At 40.1% G+C, this 19,022-nt stretch overlaps 2 protein-coding genes and 2 non-coding genes across 4 annotated transcripts; all 4 read right to left on the reverse strand.

The window, feature by feature from the left end:
• Positions 1–1,057: 1,057 nt before the first annotated feature.
• Positions 1,058–5,668, reverse strand: rpl3 (ribosomal protein L3). The gene is made up of 9 exons (XM_058652671.1): positions 5,603–5,668; positions 4,909–5,101; positions 3,620–3,788; positions 3,116–3,251; positions 2,548–2,734; positions 2,181–2,443; positions 1,999–2,094; positions 1,551–1,670; positions 1,058–1,190 (listed from the first exon to the last, which is right to left on the reverse strand). Exons 1-9 carry the CDS (start codon positions 5,648–5,650, stop codon positions 1,146–1,148), a joined length of 1,257 nt encoding a protein of 418 aa, XP_058508654.1. The 5' UTR covers positions 5,651–5,668; the 3' UTR covers positions 1,058–1,145.
• On the reverse strand, positions 1,265–1,397 carry LOC131442890 (small nucleolar RNA SNORA54). Its single transcript, XR_009233432.1, has one exon. It is a non-coding gene; the product is annotated as a small nucleolar RNA SNORA54 (small nucleolar RNA).
• LOC131442892 (small nucleolar RNA U83B) lies at positions 2,986–3,077 on the reverse strand. Its single transcript, XR_009233434.1, has one exon. It is a non-coding gene; the product is annotated as a small nucleolar RNA U83B (small nucleolar RNA).
• A 633-nt stretch (positions 5,669–6,301) lies between the features above and the next one.
• On the reverse strand, positions 6,302–15,909 carry slc25a39 (solute carrier family 25 member 39). The gene is made up of 12 exons (XM_058652675.1): positions 15,754–15,909; positions 13,516–13,627; positions 13,039–13,098; positions 12,861–12,911; positions 11,038–11,147; positions 10,891–10,958; positions 10,632–10,756; positions 9,887–10,060; positions 9,680–9,789; positions 8,723–8,804; positions 8,533–8,619; positions 6,302–8,454 (listed from the first exon to the last, which is right to left on the reverse strand). Exons 2-12 carry the CDS (start codon positions 13,616–13,618, stop codon positions 8,336–8,338), a joined length of 1,089 nt encoding a protein of 362 aa, XP_058508658.1. The 5' UTR covers positions 13,619–13,627; positions 15,754–15,909; the 3' UTR covers positions 6,302–8,335.
• Positions 15,910–19,022: the final 3,113 nt, after the last annotated feature.

Below are 19,022 nucleotides of genomic sequence, written 5' to 3' on the forward strand. Positions count from 1 at the left end.
GTTCGTCTTGGTCTAGGACATCTTCCCACCAAGTTTCGGGAAATTCGATGGAACTCAATGTCGAAGTCATAGGGCACTTCCTCTTTCTGGCGAATGTTCAAAATCTACCAAAATGCAGAGGGTTGCCACAACAACTGTTTTGAATCCATAAAACCGTTCTACAATTTTTCACCTTTGCTGCGTCTAGTACACGTCGCCAGGTTCACCCATTTACATGGGGTACAAATCACCAAAACGAACAACTTCCTCTTGAGGACATGTTACGGTGGACTGTTTGTCTTGGTCAGTAACGTCTGACCAGCTTTTGGTGCAATCAATTTTTCCCGTTTCCATCCTGAAGGGTGCTCAAGGTGTTTCAATGCATGTTAACCTCATATTACAAAGGCACAGATATAATTGCACCTTATTAAATATGTATATTTACATATGTATATTTACATTTATACTTATATATGTGAACTTCATACTTGCACTACTTGTATATTGTTTGTTTTTATCTATTGTTGAGCTGCTGTAACGCCGTTTTCTCTCCACTGTGAGATAAATAAAGCTATTTAATCTAATAATCTGAAGGATTAACAGGTTCCTCACATGACCTATAATCAATCTACAGCAATCTGTGGTGCCTTTAATGTCACATTAAAAACAAAAACCCATTTCATAGCCAAGTAACAATTCAGCAGTTATTGATCAACTGAGCAATTTTAAATGTGACAGATTTTCTGGTTTCTTTGCTTAAAAATTAACATGCACAAAAGAATCATTTTATCAGTTGAATTGAAGTTCTGACTGAGATGGTCAATTTACTCTGAAACTTAATTCCCAGTGTTTTAACAAGCTTTTAAACCCAACTAGTTATTTTAAAAATAAAATTAGCCTCAAGACTCAGGAACTGTTGGACTCAACCACAATCTTGTCTGCAGGTTGATTTAAAAATCATGCTTAAAAGCCCTTACTGTTTGTTCAGATAACTACTGAAATTAATGGAAGCAGCATAAAAATTAAATGTATGCCCAAACCTGAGCGACACAAAGTGAATGACTTGAATAAAACAGACTTAAAACCATTTTCTTTTTTATTAAATAAATCTGCACACAGTGATGGTGAGTGGACGCAGCAGATTCTCTGGTTCGTCATGGTGGACTTTAAGCCGTCTCCTCCTTGGTGACTGTGTCTTTCTTGAGTGGTCCCTGTAGAGAAGAGGAAACAGAACAATGAGCTCAAGTGTGCGACGATGACCGAAGATGCTGCAGCGTCAGAAAATAACTGTTTCCAGAGAGTGAACAGGGAGCAAGCACAATACAGACACTGCTCCCCTGCCTCACCGGAGCTCACTATAGCACTGGAATGGAACCCGAGTTCACACTGAAGACTGAACCAGGTTACGAACAGTGCAGGACAAACACTTTAACATCTGCTGCTGCTTTTGAAGACCGTTTAACTCCAGGGGCGTCAAACTCCAACGACCCGGAGGCCACTGACGTTCGTTTGGTCAGTTGATCGCAGACGAGTGGACTTTTGCAAAGATTAAAAATGAGTTCAGTTCTTACCATGAAGGCCTTCTTCTCTTCCACAGTCTGGAAGCGGCCGTGGCCGAACTTGGAGGTGGTGTCGATGAACTTGAGGTCGATCTTCTCCATGGCGCGGCGGTTGGTCTGCACCAGCAGAGACTGAGGAACAGGAGCAGAATGTTGTCAAAACGCTGCATCATTTACCAAATCAGCACTAGCAACAGTGTTTGGGTGCCTGGCAGATTTTTTCAATTAGACTAATCTTTACAAAAATGTCATTTCATACAGAATTCAGAGCATTCATTCTAAAAAAAAATAAATAATGATTTAAAGAGATTCTGTTGCTTGAGTTGACAGTTAACAGACATGTTGGTTTGAAAACTAAATTCATGGTTGGATAAGTTATGAAAAAAAGGCACCGGACCAGAATTCAGTTCTTTGAGAACTTGCCCATTCATGACTCGGTGAGTATTTATTGTGTCCTCACCTTGCGCAGAGTCAGCACCCTCTTCTTGGTCCCTACGACACAGCCCTTCACCATCACAAAGTCGTTGGTCACTTCTCCGTAGTGGACAAATCCACCCTGTAAAAGACAACGTCAGTGAGCTTCATGTGCTTCCACAGACCCAACAGTCGATGCTTGGACAAAGACGCATTATGTTAACTTACCAGAGGGTTGATGCTCTTGTTGGACAGATCGTACTCGGTGGAGGCGTTGTTCTTCACCAGTTTTCCCTCCTTGGTGTGGTAGCCCTGGCCGATCTTGTAGATCTTCTTGTTGATCTCTGTGCGGTGGTGGTAGCCCTTCTGACCGGCACGGGCCACAGAGAAGGCCACACGTGCGGGATGCCACGCGCCGATGCACGCCACCTTACGCAGACCACGATGGGTCTTGCGAGGGAGCTTCTTTGTGTGCCAACGGCTGGTGACGCCTGAGAGAGGGAGCGGACAACAGAGTCAACATTGGGATGTGATGAAGACAAGAAAACGTTTATCATCTTAAATGTGAGCGAGCAGAGTCCAGAAGGTTCTTTACCCTTGTATCCGTGACCCTTGGTGACACCGATGACGTCAATCATCTCGTCCTGGGTGAAGACGGTGTTGATGGGCACAGCCTGCTCCAGCTTTTCGCGGGCCCAGTCCACCTTATCAGAGATTGTTCCTCCGTTCAGCTGCACCTCCATGAGGTGAGACCTCTTCTGCTTCAGGGGCAGCAGACGCATCTGAACACAGTAGATAAACCCACATCAACATACACACGATATGTAGACTTTCAGCTGATTGTGAAATGTTAAAGCTGTAGTGTGTCCTCTTTAAATGTAAATCAGCCTGGATAAGCCGATACCTCACCCATTTTAGTAAAGTTATAAAAATAGTTGAAAATTCAACATTATCACAGGCCTGGGCACATCATGTGATTCCATAGCCGTAGTTAATGGACAAAAGCACTAGAAGTTACACTGCAGCTTTAACCGAAGTCTCAGAAGGAAGGCAGCATGGAAGATATCCTCATATGTGTCGGGCGCCATGCCTGACGCAAGCTCCGTGGTCTCATCACTGACAAACAAGCTTTAAAGACACTGACACCTGGTAATCGTACCAACCTGTGTGTGGCAGATGACACGGATGATCTGGCAGTACTTCTTCATGGCGGCAAAGTCCTTCTCCAGCTGCTTCTTTCCGTCATCGTCCTGCCACTTCTTGCAGTACTTGGTGAAGGCCTTCTTCTTGGACTTGTACCTGAGAGCGCGCAGCGTGGCAGGAGGAGAGGACACATGTGTTGGCACAGGTTCTTCATGACCACAGAGGATCAGAGGAAGAACACAGCGCGCAGCTGCCTGCCCCACTTTGCTCTCCGTGAGGACGAGCGTGGGCTTGGTTCAGCTGGTGCACATTTTTTGGCTCATGGCTCAGTTTCTAAGAAGCACTTTCCACTGGCCAGAGGAGCCCGGAGCTCATCAGGGCACGAGGCACCTGAGCGGAGCTGCCACCAGGGGGCCACCGTCATGTTAGACTCACTCAAGTGAAAAAACAAAACTTTATAATTTCCACTGAGCAACTAACTGCTTCAAAACACTAACTAGCAGCTAACATGAACCAAGCCTCACCAGTTCTTATAGAAGCGACGCTTGCACTCGTCACTGATGTGCTCGGCGAAGATGGTCTTAAAGGAACGCAGACCGCGGGGAGTGTTGACGTAGCCAACGACACCGACAACCATCATGGGAGGAGTCTCCACGATAGTCACGGCCTCCACCACTTCCTTCTTGTTCACCTCTGGAGAGAAAAAACACAAACCAGGACGGCGTTAACATCAGGGTCTTAAACAGTAGAGTTGACCACACAGATCAACTCGTCATGGTACAGACTGCGCTCAGTGCTCGACATTCAGCAAGGGCTTTTAACCCATTCTGTCCGCCCGTCGAGAATCTCATCACAGGCAGAGCCACCATGTTTCCAGAAAGCTTCAGAGAAAATTGCTTTAAAACCCCACTTCACTGTGTGTTCTACACTGGAAACCTGATTTGTTCTGCACATACAACAAGCAATTAAATTTTTATTTATCCTTTATTTAGCCTGTAAAGTGATAGATCCAAGATCTCTTCTTCCAGGGAATCCTGGTCAAGATAGTAAATAGTTACAGTAATGACACAATTTCAGATTGAAGTTTAGTCTGGATCCTATGAGCAACCTCAGCATCTTGTTTATAAGCTGCACAGCTTCAGTGCACATAAGCACTACACTACACTAGCATGTGTATCAACTAACAGATGATACAATTAAAACTAAAGCTTTTCACAACTGAAATACTGGTGTAAATAGTTTAAGTAGAAATCAGGATGAGAATAGACATCAGTTTGTCAAGTGTTAAAACTGCTATCCACTCACCTATATACAGTCTTGATTAACTCTGTAGTGCCAGAAGGGGGCATCAGTCAGCCAATTCATTTATGACTCCGAATTTTCCCACGTGGTGTGTGAAAAAACACTGGAGCCATTTTAACTGAAAACGTGTTTAGCAGGGGGATTGTAGGAATCATTTCACTTATGTGCCCCTTGTTACTAAACGATGGTATTTACACTATGAATTAAGTGCAATGCAGCACACTAGTCTATCATGTGAAAGTTAAGTTTAGTGTGCTTTTCAAACACTTTAAAAGCAGATATAAGTTTGTTTCACGCAGCTTTGAAATATGGGCATAAGATTCTTAAAATTAAAACAATTTTGAAAAATAGTTCCAAAGCACAAATCCAATAGACATGTTTAACTTAAGTGTATAATCACGTGACTTATTTATGCCATCGACTATCTCCATAAACATTATCAACCTTCAATAAAAACACGTGGACAATATTAAACGTTTTCATTGCTTGCTTAAAGTCTGCTTTGACTTACTTGATCCGGGTCTGTCGACCTCACGGACGATGTGGGTCATGCCGGCCTTGTAGCCCAGGAAGGCGGTCAGGTGGACGGGTTTGTTCGGGTCATCCTTGGGGAAGCTCTTGGCCTTACCGCGGTGGCGGCGACTCCTCTTTCGGGGGAGGAAGCCCAGGGAACCGTGGCGCGGAGCCGAAAACTTTCGGTGGGACTGATGGAGGAAAAGACACAGTAAGTTTCATCACGTCACTCTTAATATCCGGGCACGTGCGTTAATTTCTCGTCAATCGCTGTTGGTGGAATCTGGTTTTTGCACCTACACGATGTTAGCATAGTTAGCTTCAATGAATGAGCGGGTCTTGCCTATATAAAAAAAAATCATACAAAAACAAATAAGTCAACTAATTTTACCGTCTTCAATTAATGTCTAGAGTGTTCTCTGACATGTGTGCGTACATTTGGACCGTTAAACTGCGACAGTATCTTAAAAACACACATGTATTATCGGTAAACGCCATGCAGCCATTTTGGGTCTGTGCGTGCGATGCAAGTGTGGCTAAAAAGATAAAAAATGTACAAATAAATGTAAAACGTTAACACTGGATGTGTGTTAAAGCGGGTGAAGATAATAAAATAATCAAGATTTGACGGATGGCGACGATGATACGGAGATTGTCCAGAACGACAGCGGCTGCGTTTAGGGAGAACTCACCATTTTGTCTCCAGTCCGATTTGAAAGAGGCCTGATTCGAGGGATCATCGCTCCTTTATACCTGAGCGAAATCTCGCGGGATTGTCCTCGACAAGAACACGCCCACCGCAGTTTCAACCAGCTCAAATATGGTGTCATGAACTCAGCAGCCACTAGGTGTCACCGTTTCATATGTTTATATTTTTGTAACAAAATAAAAGCCTTGAAGCGTAAAAAACCTTATGAAACAAAAATAATAGAGATTTAACGATTCATTTGTATGAACGTATAAGTACTATTTTAAAATAAATGTGTTTTATTTTTTGTAACTTTAAAAAAACAACTCGTTTTTATATTGATTTTGACTTTGGCTATTTTATTCATTTATTTTAATAGCTAATATAATATTTATTAATATTTATTGCAACAAATTTTTTATTGATATTTTTGAATTGTTTTTTAACTTATTTGATTATTGTAAATATTTAATTTATTTTTATTATGATGATTTTTTTCTGTATGGATTTGGACTTTTGTTTTTTTAGAATGACTCATTAACATGTTGACATTATGTTGATATTTTCATTTTTCTAGTCCAATTGATTTGTGCAATACATCAACGGGATCAAAATAAAAATGCAATTTTCCTTTTTGTTATGTATATTTGTACTCTTTAGTACTTTTAATGACTATCATCTTTGAAAAATAAATCACACACAATTCAAGCTCTTTTACCTCTTTATTTACTCCATTTCATTCATAATAAAAAAAACAAAGCACATCTTTTAAATTCAGGCGGCAACATTTTTGTTTCATTGAACAGAATGATGGAAAACAGAGAGAAGATGAACATCTTTTAGCTGCAGTGGCTTTCATTCATGTCTTTTTTCAGCAGTCATTTATTCTTCTGATATGTTTAAATATAAAAATGTACCCATGCACCACTAAAAACCTTTCACCTTCGAGAACAGAGAAAAACATTCAACGGACGTTTAAAACAAAACAAAAAAATTGTTTATTGTGATTTTTGTTTTGTCAGCTCTTGTGTTGCAAATGTAAAGTGCTTTTAAAATGATCGAAATATTCAAATCTTCTCTGTGTGTGGAATTAGTTTTTGTATCAAATTATTATCAAACAACACTTTTTGAATCGAGCAAAAATAAAAATGAAACCACAAAATCAAAATATCGCTTTAATCATTCAAAATGATTGCATTTTACAATTTGTCGCTATTTTTATTTTGTGTATTCTAATGTAATATTCGACACAAATCTGAATTCCATACTTCCATGTGCGTTAAAAGTCCATGTAAAGCAAACGCAGGAGTTTCTCCTCTTCTCATTTTACATTATTATTATTATTATAATAATTATTATTTTAGACCGCTTCCTTGGTCTAAAAATGTGGCTCAGCGACGCAGTGGATTCATTATTGTCATAACTCAACCCTGAGCGATTTTTAATCAGCAGTTTATTTATTCATCTTTCTGTGTCTACACCGCGATGTTAAAAACAAAGACTAAAGAAACAAAAGTCAGCACAAACAGGGTTTGTGTACAGTACGTCATTAAACTGACACCAAAATCATTCAAATTTGGCAAAGTGGTTATTAGCACATTTTTCTGTGTTGAAGGAGAAACTCTTCGTTCAAGAACTTTACAGGAACTTTAACATCCAGGTTAAAGTCGATACGGCGATTGTAGCACGGTGACTAGCTTCTTCTCTCAGCTGCGTGTCATGCAAGTGATATCAGGCCATGCGGAAAACACGGGTATGGCGACATTTCCCTTTGCATGCATGCAACAGTGTGGATGTAGTAAAAACAAAAAAAATGTCCCATACCAAGCTTTAGTAAACCTCACCCTCGAGTGGCTTCAGTGTCATTATCAAAACTTCAGAACTACACATAATTCCTGCTAATCTGTGTGGTTTTGCGTTTCCAACCGCACCTCAAAGTTAAGGAAAATGTATTTAAAAGAAATCAGGCTGATGACATGCGGAGGAGTCTTATAGGAAAGTGCACTACAACTTCAGTCCAGTAGGTGGCATTAAAAAAGAAGTTGAAGCGCCAAACAAGCACGACATCATGAAAGTGTTAACAGTCGGCTTAAACAGCTGGAAAATGTGTTCTTCAGCACAGTCCCGCCCCTCTAAAGTCCTGGGTTGCACATGTGGAGGTCTGTGGGATCCAGGTCCCTTCAAGCACAAATATTATCAAGGACACCTCAGTAAGGCTGGTGGCCAGAATTCACATTAATTAATTGATTAATTATCGCAATACGATCGCATTATAACCCATTTAAAGAAAGGGGTCGACAGCATTTTTGACACTTCATGTGGAGATTGTGCAGAATATCTGGCTAACGGCACAGTTCACTGGTTCCTTCAACTTTCAGTCAGGAGCAAAAAAAAAATGAACAGGAATGAACATGACATTTATCACGATTTGGAAAATGTATGCGGTGATAGGCTTGGTCCTCAGTGAGTCCCTCAGTGTCCAGGTTTGAAGTTTAAGGTATATTAAGTGACGAAACATGATTGTTTTAAAAAATATATGCAAACTGATAAAACCTACATTCATAATTTACTTAAATTTTACCCCCTAAATAAACTAAAATTTACCCCCTAAATAAACTACATTTTTAAAATAAAATTGTTTTGAGTACGTGTTTTGGTGTGAGGCAGCTGCGAGGCAGCTGAAAAGAAATGTGTCCTGTATGCATCTGGGAAACATGCAGCGTCGCACGAGCAGCCTTCAGGGTGCCGGGCGCTCTCGATTCATGTTCCACTCCTGGAAGAAACTCTTCCCAAACTCATATGTGCTGATCATGATCGCACAGGCTGGCGCCACCCTGATCACCCTGGGCAAGAGACCTGAGGGGAATGACAAACTTCTTTACCTCTGAACAAGCTTCATGAAAAAACTCAGCGTTCCATAAAACGTGTTTGTACCTGCGAACAGGCCTCTGTAGCCCAACTCTGCCCGGATCTTCTTCATCGTGCGCCACGTGGACAACGCTGTGGTATTCTTTGAGAAAACTAGGACAAAAAAAACAGGCGGTAAAGGCATAAGATTTTTATCTGCGTCACGTTTTATCTGCGTGACATTTTCTCCACATCAAACGAACGTGAGCACACAGACCTTCCCGTATGTCCACGTCTCCCAGCTGGATCTGTCTCCGAGTCTTCACCACGTCAAACGGCATCGTCAGGAAGGCGGCAATCTGAATGCCGGGACAGACACAATCGGTTACGTCGAGTTCACAACAGGACGACTTTTAAAGGCCACTAAAATGACCGGGGTTCCTACAGCTTTTGGTTGACATCAAAGTCAAGGGCTTTCCAGGACCAGTTCCCCTTAAATTTCAAGGACAAGAATGCGAATTGACAGTATCTGGTACCTGGTACTGGGTTCCTGCTCTGAAGAGATTCAGCTAAGCCGATACTAAAATGTGACATCAACAGACTGCCGGCCGACACAAGAATCAAAGCCTACAATGTCCAACTGTAGATCAGAATTCTACTTATAGTTCCAAAATCTACTCAAAGTTCCAAAATCTACTCAAAAATCTACTTATAATTCCAAAATCTACTTATAATTCCAAATCCCTCTGATTGATCAGAGAGTGTCGTCACTGAAGAGTCATGAGCGTGACGTCTGACAACTGTAGATCAACTAAAGTTAATAAGATTTAAAAATGCCGAAAGCATTAATGTTAATCTCCAACAGTTAAGTTTAAGTAAAATGTCAATATTTAACAGAGGAGTCTGGTGTATTTTGAGACAGCACTGCTGAAAGGCCACGTTCAGTGGTATTTCAGTTCACTGATTCTAATGATTCAGTTACACCCAAAACAACTGCTTTACAAGTCACTAAATCAAAAACCAAAACCATGTCACTGCATTTTCACGCAGCCATGCTATGATGACGTTGATGAGGAACTAAAGTAATGGAAAACCAGACCAAACTGCGTCAAGCCGGGCTGTATCATGGAAAAGTGCCACATGGTTTGTGCAGGTTTGTGCAGGTTTGTGCAGGTGTGTGTGTGTGTGTGTGTGTGTGTGTGTTTGAATGGTGTGTGAACACTGTTGTACTCACAGATCCAGAAATGGCTCCTGCCAAGAAGCTGATGCTGAAGGAGGCCTGAGGTTCCCCTGTCCGTTCACATAAATGAGCCTTCACCAGTTCATAGTTAAACCAGTAAACAGCTGCGGGGGAAACACGTGCACACACAGAGAAAGACAAACACGTCAGGTTCTCAGGAACACACGGCAAGTGCAGCGTGTCGTGTGGTGCTGCTCTCACCAGAGAAGGGAACATCTCGGAGCGTGGTGGCAGACCAGCCTCTCCACAGACACCGAGGGCCGTCCTGGGCCAGAGCGGAGCGCAGCGCCATCCGCAGCTCACTGTAGGACAAACGCCGCGACTGCATCTTAGTCCTGATCAACTCCAGAGGACAGACCACCGTCGCTACTGTCACTACACACACACACACACACACACACAGGAGAATCATGGATTACTTCAGCTGTCAGGGAACAAATATAACATGAACACACAAAGAATGTGAATTTTCAAGCAAAAACTGAAATTAATAAACCATTTAAACAAATTTAAAATAATTATTATTGTGTCTCTTAGTGTTCTTCCTGATCTCTGTTCACTTAATTATCGGATTTATCAGATTATTTTGGTGTTAATATCATTCGCTTTAAGGGCCCATAGACATTAGTTTGTCACCCTGAAGTCTTGTAAATACTGTACACTCTCCATTTTGTCCTTTATGTTGCTAGTCCTGGTGTATTATGTACTACAGCGTTCCGAGTGGTTGTGGCGGGTTCTAAGTGGACGGAGACGTTTTCCTGAAACTATGCCGCGTTTACCGTGGGGGAACTTTGAGGAAAAAGGCAAAGAAAAAAAAGATGGTTTACACTACGTGCTGTTTCCCTGTGGACGTGGCCTTACAACAGTTTTTTTTTTTTTTTTTTAAATAATAAACACAGCAGTAATCCAGGAAATAAACGTAGTGTGACCATCTTTGTGCTCTTACGTCTTGCCGTAGCACCGGCGAGGAGAGGGGTGTGGCTGCCCTGGAGACCCAGACCGGACGTCAGGAGGTCTTTCAGCTGATCGTAGCAGGTGAAGTAGACGACAGTGGCAGGTACGGCCATCACACTGTGCACGCGCACACACACACACACACACACACACAAGAACATGTCAGAAAAGCTTAAATATCCACACCTTAAAACCAACCCCAGTGCATACCAGTCATATCCATGACATGGAAAACAATGTAAAGTGCTCACAGGGTTGGTGGTAGCCCGCTCCACAGAGACGCGAGTCCTTCATGTCGAATGATTTTCACAAAAGCATCCTGAGGAACAAAAACAAACAGTACATTTTCAGTTTATTCACGATTCATTTTACTTTATTTTTTTTCTCCCAGAACTCACCAGTGTCCCACTGAAATGCGTTGGCGTGTTGTACCACCTGGTGCAGCTGGTCGCGTTCTGACTGACGTAGATGTGATTCAAGAGTCTGTTACGGTGAACGAAACACTTCCCTGTGTGAGACACACATGACAAACACAGACCATGAGGAAAGACAACAACAACAACAACAAAAAAAACGTCAGTCACAGGCTTGGAGTTGCTGTCCGTCCGTCTGGAACTCGCTCCTCAAAGTTTTCCCTGTCGACATCCGACAAAATAATTGCAAGTATATTAACATTTATAATCTGACAAATGTTAGATACTAGATCATTATTTTTATCGGATGTGGTTCCAGTTGGTGATTCAGATTAAACGTTTGATTTGTGAGCGTCAGGAGGCTTTCAGGGGCTCACATATTTACAGTTGTGGAAAAACAGCTGTGAGTTTAAAAACTTCAAAGCTGTGTTTTAACATGGGAGTCAATGGGAGGTTTGACTAGAACTCTCTGAGCTTTTAGGTCGTATGAAAATGGAAACAACACAGGTTTAGACAACAACCACAGCAACGTTTTTATGTAAAAATGATCCGTGTAGGTTGGAAATTGTGGGCAGGAGAAGAGAGACCTCAGCTGATGTTAAGAGACCTCAGCTGATGCAATATGCACTCATAAAATCTGAAAACATAAAAAAACATAAAAAAGTATGATTGTTTAAAAACCGTAATAGATATCGAACTTAAATTTAGGAAAAGAAAAGTGTCAAGACTTGTGACCCGTTTAAAGCTTCAACCACGTCTCTATGTTAAAGTATGACGACACTGTGAGGCTCCAAAGTGGGCTGGGTTTTTGGTGGAAATTATTCACAGTTTTTTTGCGATTGTTGTCGCCATGGTTACTTGAAACGCTGAGTAAAGGCACACCATTCCTGATGAAACCACACGTTTTGATATAGAATGTGTGTGGGTATTCATGCATAACGTCTAAAGACATTCCAGAAAGTGTGGGGTCCCTTCCTGAAAACATTCCAGACCCTGTAGAGACTTGACCTGACCCTTGGGTCCAGCTTTACTACGCTTCACAACGTCTTACTCGCTCCTTGCTGCCTGTTTTTCAATCTCAACTAAAAACCAATTTCTTCTTCTCCTTGGCGTTCACCTGACCATGTATATAAGAGCTGGCAGTGTTAATGTTTTACATGTTTATGTATATTGTTTATTGACTTTGTTTTTTGTTTTTTTTATCGATTTTACATTACGTTTTTATTGTTTTATGTACAGCACTTTGGTCAACTCGGATATAATGTATATATGGATATAAAGCCGCACATAGGACTTTTCTCTGGACTCATGAAAAGTGTTTGTGCTTCTCAAAGAGTCAAGAGTGACCACACACTGTAAATCAGGGGTCTCAAACTGGTGGCCCGGGGGCCACATGTGGCCCTCCAATCGATTTCATAGATTAATTTTGCATCATAAATATGTTTTTTTTATTGTTGAATATTAAAATTATATCCAATCCAATCCAACTTTATTTGTAAAGCAAACACAGTGGACCAAAGTGTTGTACAGAATAATGGATAAAAGACAGAAAAGCTCACATGAGGCAAGAGTACATTTAAAAAAGTAAATAATACGGAATATTGATATGTAATTCTGAGCTCATAACGTCCACCGCAACTGTTGCTTTTCCCAAAAAAGTTGGCCTTTTTTTTTTTTTTTACTTGACTGACCAGATGAGACAGTCAGTGGCCCACAGGTCATTTGAGTTTGAGACCACTGCTGTAAATGCAAAATAAAATACGGAAATAAAACATGATTTGTGTTACATGCACGTCAGATATACTCACATTTGGACGGATGGACGGCGCAGGGTGAGGGAGCAGAGGCACCGGCTACAGCTGTGAAACAACGCCATAGGAAGAAGAAGCCGTCACAAGAGGCAACAAAAAAAAATAGGTTTAGGATTAAAATGACATCTGCACACAAACGTGGCAGCGAAAATAGTGAAATTATTTCAATCTCTACCTTGGTGGGACAACGTTTGTTGAGTCTGCAGACGAACCTTCACGACGTCCAGAGGTAAGACTGCGGACAAGAGCACGGACGTGAGACGAGTCCAAAACAAACTCAAACTATTTTAACTTTTAAAGTTAAGATGAAATGAACTGTTTTAAAGGTCGTCGCATTGATAATCATCATATCCATTTTAGGGCTGCAAAGATTATTCACTATTTTGATCATGGATTCCTAGGTTTGAGTGTTTAATAATTAAGGAATTCATTGAAGCAAGTTTCTGTGATTTTTCAACTTCTTAAAATGTGAATATTTTCTGGTTTCTTTGCTCCATGTGACAAAGAAATCATTGAAGACTGAATCATTTTGGTTTTGTGGTCAAAACGACACATTTTGAGGTTTGAAAATTTACATTTTTGGACCCAGCGATTACTCGGTTACCACAAGAGTTGCAGCTTCAGAATGAATGAAGAGGCTTTCGAAACTCACCACATAAAGATGCGAGGACCGCCCCGGTGCCAGAGGCCAGCATCTGCTGCACCATGGAGATCGCAACTCCGGACCTGCCGGCAACCTTCTGCTCCGCCGCCATCCTGCCCACCTGTGTCACACCGGGAGGAAGAGCAGACGTGATCAGACTGTGAACACTGCTGCTTCTGTCCTTTAATACAGCGTTATAAAAAACGAAAAAACACAACACAACACAACACAACAGGTTCAACAGCATTACACCAGGTTTGAGGCTGACTCAGATTTCAGCAAAGCAGTCGACTCACGACAGCTCCAGATCAACTCTGTGCATTAGTTTCATTGCTGACACGTAACAAAGCACATTTTAATGTAGTCGTATATTTAAACTGAGGTTGAACTGGTCACTGTCCTATTTATTAAATGGGTCAACTTGGTCGAAAACCAAGGTCAAAACAAAGTTAAATGGGTAAAAAAAACATTATAACGGGTAAACGTCAAGTTGTAACCCTAAAAGTTGGAGCAGACACACAGCGTGCGTGTAAGTCACACTCACAGTGAGTGGGTGAGTTGGGTGGGGCTGTTGTAATAAAGCAATGAAAACGGATAATTGCTTATCTATGAGCTGCATGTTTTTGACAGCTCAGTCACTCCTACATGACAGAGTGAGTGGCAGCAGGTTATCAAATGTCGTCACTGAGTTCTGCCTTATTTAAAAAAGAACAGGTGACTAATATATAATTATGAAACGTTTCCATGTACTCAACTCCCACCCTGGTGTTTGCCCGGTCTCGAAACTCATTTAAAAACCCAAGGTTAAAATGGTCAAAACTCCCGTATAAACTGAATACAAATACTGCTTAAAACAAATAGGCCAAATACCCATGAACATCCAGGTTGAATGGATGAAAAAAAACACTCCTAAATTGGTTTAACTGGTCAAAAATCGGTTTAAACCCATGAAGAATTTAGAATTTAGATATGTTAAAAGAATTTAATATATAATAAATACTTACATAAAGCCAGGATGAATGGGTTATAATTATAATAATTTGTTAAAATGGTCAAAAAACTTTTTAAACTTGGGTTAAAATACATTTTAACAGGGTTAAACACACCATTCAAATAGGTTAAACTGGACAAAAACCTATTGTAAAACCGGACAAAGAAATTGTACACACCCTGGTTGAACTGGCCAATAACCCATTTAAATGGGATAAACTGGTCAAATTATTGAAACCCAGGTTAAACTGGTCAAAAAAACAGAATTAAAATAAATTCATATCAATCCAGATTTAACCACCCATCACAAAAAAACCTCTGATTGATGCGTCAAAAACTGTAGACAGGGAGTCACTAACATAAGCACAAACTGTAACCCGTGGGCTGAGGTAACACAGACAAATACATACAACAATTGTGCAATGTGGAAAAATAACATTAAACATCCTAAATGACACTTCTAACCCCAAGCATGTACAAACACAGCCTCAGGAATCTGAACCAATTATTACACACACAACCAGTATGTAATAAACTCATCTGATGATCTTCTGCTTCTGTTTAACTGGTTCTTATTCACACATTGCAACACTTATATTACATTATATTATATTATATTATATTAAATTATACTGTATCTACATCAGTATCTTGATCATTTCTGAGATTATCCTTAAAAGTTAATTATCACCCCTCTGGGCTTATTTTTCAATGATTAAAAGAAGCTTTCTGATTTTTCAGCATTTTAAATATTTTTAAATATATTCTCTTTCTATATATATATATATATATATATATATATATATATATATAAAAATACTATATACATATATATGTGTGTATACATATATATATATACACACACACACACACACACACACACATATATATATATAAAACGCATTTGAAGTATTTATCAGTATCAGTTTGCTCTCCCGATATACAGTATCGGGCATATCGCACTTCAAGCAATAACAGTCTAGAAACTATGAAACACAATAAACAGCTAAATTAATTAAATGTAAGGCAAATAAATGTGTGCGTAGCGTTAGCGTTGTGCTAAATTTGGCAGAAACATAAAAAATTTAAATTGAGAATGAAGGAGAAGAGAGAGAACATGCTGAATTTGACAAGACAAGAGAGTCAAACCTGACAGTGCAGCTTAGCCGGATTAGCTTCAGTTAGCATCTCATGGTAGCGTTTGTTCATGTTGTTCTTTTTTCAAATAAAAACAGCTAGCGAGCGTTTTTTCCTCACCTCTGCTTCTTCAGCAGCTGTCGGGGACGTGGAAGTCCTGTGTTTCTGTCGCAACGAGCATCGCGCTCCTGCCGCTTTTAAGAGCTAATATTTAGCTCCAAGGCAGCTCCACACGCCAACGACCCCCCGTAAACATGTTTGTTATGACCCGAGGTAAAGGGACGAAGGTCTGCTGCTCTGACGTACAGCCGCCGCTAGGGGGCACTGCCGGCCTCCATGTTGGAGTATGGACCAAGAGGAGAGGCCAAGGAGAGGAATCTACAATCCTGTATAAAGTATCTAAATGGGAATAATTGAGTAAAAGTACTGAAGTTACTTTTTTATAATATTACTTAAGTAAAAGTCCTTAAAGTATATGACGTTAACTGTACTTGAGTATCAAAAGTAGGGCTGAAACAATTATTATTATTGTTATTATTATTATTATTATTATCATTATTATCACTATCATTATTATTATTATTAGAATAGAATAGAATAGAATAGAATAGAATAGAATAAGTCTTTATTGTCCACCAGGGTGGAAAATTTTCTTTGGCTCACCAGCACAGTAAACAGACGACAGTAAGGTAAAAACATTGTCATACATAAAAAACATATAATAGACACAATAAAAACAGAGATAAGATACAGTGTAAATAGGAACAAAAGTAGAGGTAAAATAAGGTCTAATAAGCTAAATAAAGCACAAAGGTAAAGCAGTTCAGGTCATAATGTGAATTGATCACTTTGTCAAGTTCAAGATGGCAATAGCATTTTTTAAAAGGACCTTTGGCCTCTGGGAGCTCTGTAGCACCTCCTAGACTTCAGAAGCTCAAACTGACAGGACAGAGGGTGAGAGCCATCTGCCAGGATTCTGCGGGCTTTCCTCCTTGTCCTTTCAGTGTAAGTGTTGGTCAGAGGCTTCTGTGGGTTTCTCACAATTTTACCAGCCATTTTTACAATTCTATTTAGCTTGAACTTACACTTAACACTCAAATAACCAAACCAAGCACAGAGATGAAATGTTAAAACACTCTCAATATGTGCAGTATAAACAAGCTCTTAAATCCGGACAGACTCCAAGGCAACTTAATCTTCTAAGCAGACTGAGTAGCTGTGAGCATTTCTTGAAGATAAAATCTGTATTTTCAGAGAAGCTAAAATGACTGTCAAGGACTGTGCCTATATTATTATGAATATACAATTATCGATTATTAAATGAACCGTCAACTATTTTGATAATTGATTAATCGGTCTGAGTGTTCTAAGGAATCAAAGCAAGTTTTCAGATTTTTCAGCTTTTTAAATGTGAATAATTTCTGGTTTCATTGCTCCATATAACAAAGAAATCATTCAAACGGAATAATTTTGGTTTTTTTGACAAGACAACAAGACGACAAATTTGAGAACGTCATCCTTTCCAGGTTTCCTGGCTCTGCTTGTCTATATGTGTCTGTGAGCAAAGACACTGAACCCTATGTTCCAGTGTGTGAATGGGTGAAAACTGTAGTGTAAAGCAGCTCAAAGATAATCAGAGAAAGACAAGTAAAAGTACAGATGGGCGAATTTTTTACTTAAGTACAGTAACATATTTGTACTTTGTTACATTATAGCACTGGGTATCTAAACCAACATTAAGAAAACAAATAAATGAACATGAAAAAGTAGTCACAAACAACAACAACAACAACAACAACAACAACAACAATAATAATAATAACTGCACACAATTATTTCAATCAGCCCAGTTTTTTGTCAAATACAGTTGTCGTAAAAAACTCCCTTCTCTTTCAGATTCAGTTCCTCCAAATTCTAAAAGATTCATTATGCTGCATTCCATGTACTTGGGAACTTGGAGGTTCCTGTGTTCCAGTTGAGAAGTTGGAGAAAACATGGAACGCAAACATATCTCAGGCTAGCCATCGTTAGCACTACCAGTCAATAACAACACAGCCTTCATTTTGCAATCCCGGCTTTCAGCAGTGATTTCGCTTAATACACCAGACTCCTCTGTTAAATATTGAGATTTTAGACATTTCCTTTGCTAAATGTTGAAGGTTAATGCATTCAGGATTTTTTAACTTTTTAACTGATCTAAAGTTAGGCTCATGACAGTCTGAGCAGCTCAGTTCGCTTGGAACCTCGCCAGAGCTGGTACTAAAACGTACAAGGTACCAGGAACTATCTCAAATTGAGAAGCAAAAACAAAATGAGAAGAGCCAAATCATGCTGGAACTGTATTGTGGAAACGTGTCATACAGAGGTTGGAAATAAGAATTTTTAGAGGGCGTTCTTGAAAAGAGAAACGTTTAAATGGAAGGCAGCATTATTTACCTGTGTACCTCGGGGCTCTGTTTTAGGTCCCATCCTGTTTGCCTTGTACTTGCTGCATCTGGGATCAACATCTCAAAATGTTGATTTTGAAATGTTGCAATGTTGTTATTATGTAAGAAATAGGAGACTGTCTCTAGCCCTGGCTGGACCATTTATTGACAGTAGGAACATGGATGACTCGAGTGGCATTTGCTATGAGACAGGAAGTGAAGCTCAGCTTCCTTGAAAATGTCAAAGTATGGTGTTGTGTTTACATTTCAATACCAAACATGCACTAGAACACGACTGTTAGCTAGTTCGTTCAGAATCAGCTTTGTGATTTCCGTATTCCCGTAGCAGCCTCCGCATTAAGATTGTCCACATTGTGGACACCACTTCCACAGAAGCTCAGCGTCCATGGGAGTCTCTTGGAGCAGTGGGCAAGGCATGGATGCTGGGCTTCTGCATGATGATGAGTCAGGTTTTGAGTGACAGCGTTGCAGAAACAAACACAACAGCAGAGCCTTTTCTGCCTCCATCCTGTGTGGATTTTGTGATGAAGTGTGTCGACATACAGCCACTCATGGTATGTTCTTTACTCGGTGATATAGAACATTTTCATTTGTATAATAAAAACACTCTTACAGCATTTATAGTTTTACATAATTATCGCGTTTCCTTGTTCTCGTTGTTCATTTGCAGACTTTATGTGAGACTTTATATATAAATAACTACGCCTGAAATGAGCGCCAGCTGTTTCAAACACAACCTCAACTGTCACTGGAAGACTCTAAATGTCCTTCACCTAAACGAGGAGAAAACAGGCCTCTGGCCCTAAAAATCCAATAAAAATAAACTCTATATTTGCAAGTGATGATTCGCCTTTAATTTATTAATTCTGTCTCATTGTATACCCAGAAAGCTGGTGCTTGTAAAAAGAATAATTTATGAAATAGAACATGTACAACCTGGGC

The sequence above is a fragment of the Solea solea genome, chromosome 16, assembly GCF_958295425.1.
Source record: "Solea solea chromosome 16, fSolSol10.1, whole genome shotgun sequence".
NCBI lineage: Eukaryota > Metazoa > Chordata > Actinopteri > Pleuronectiformes > Soleidae > Solea > Solea solea.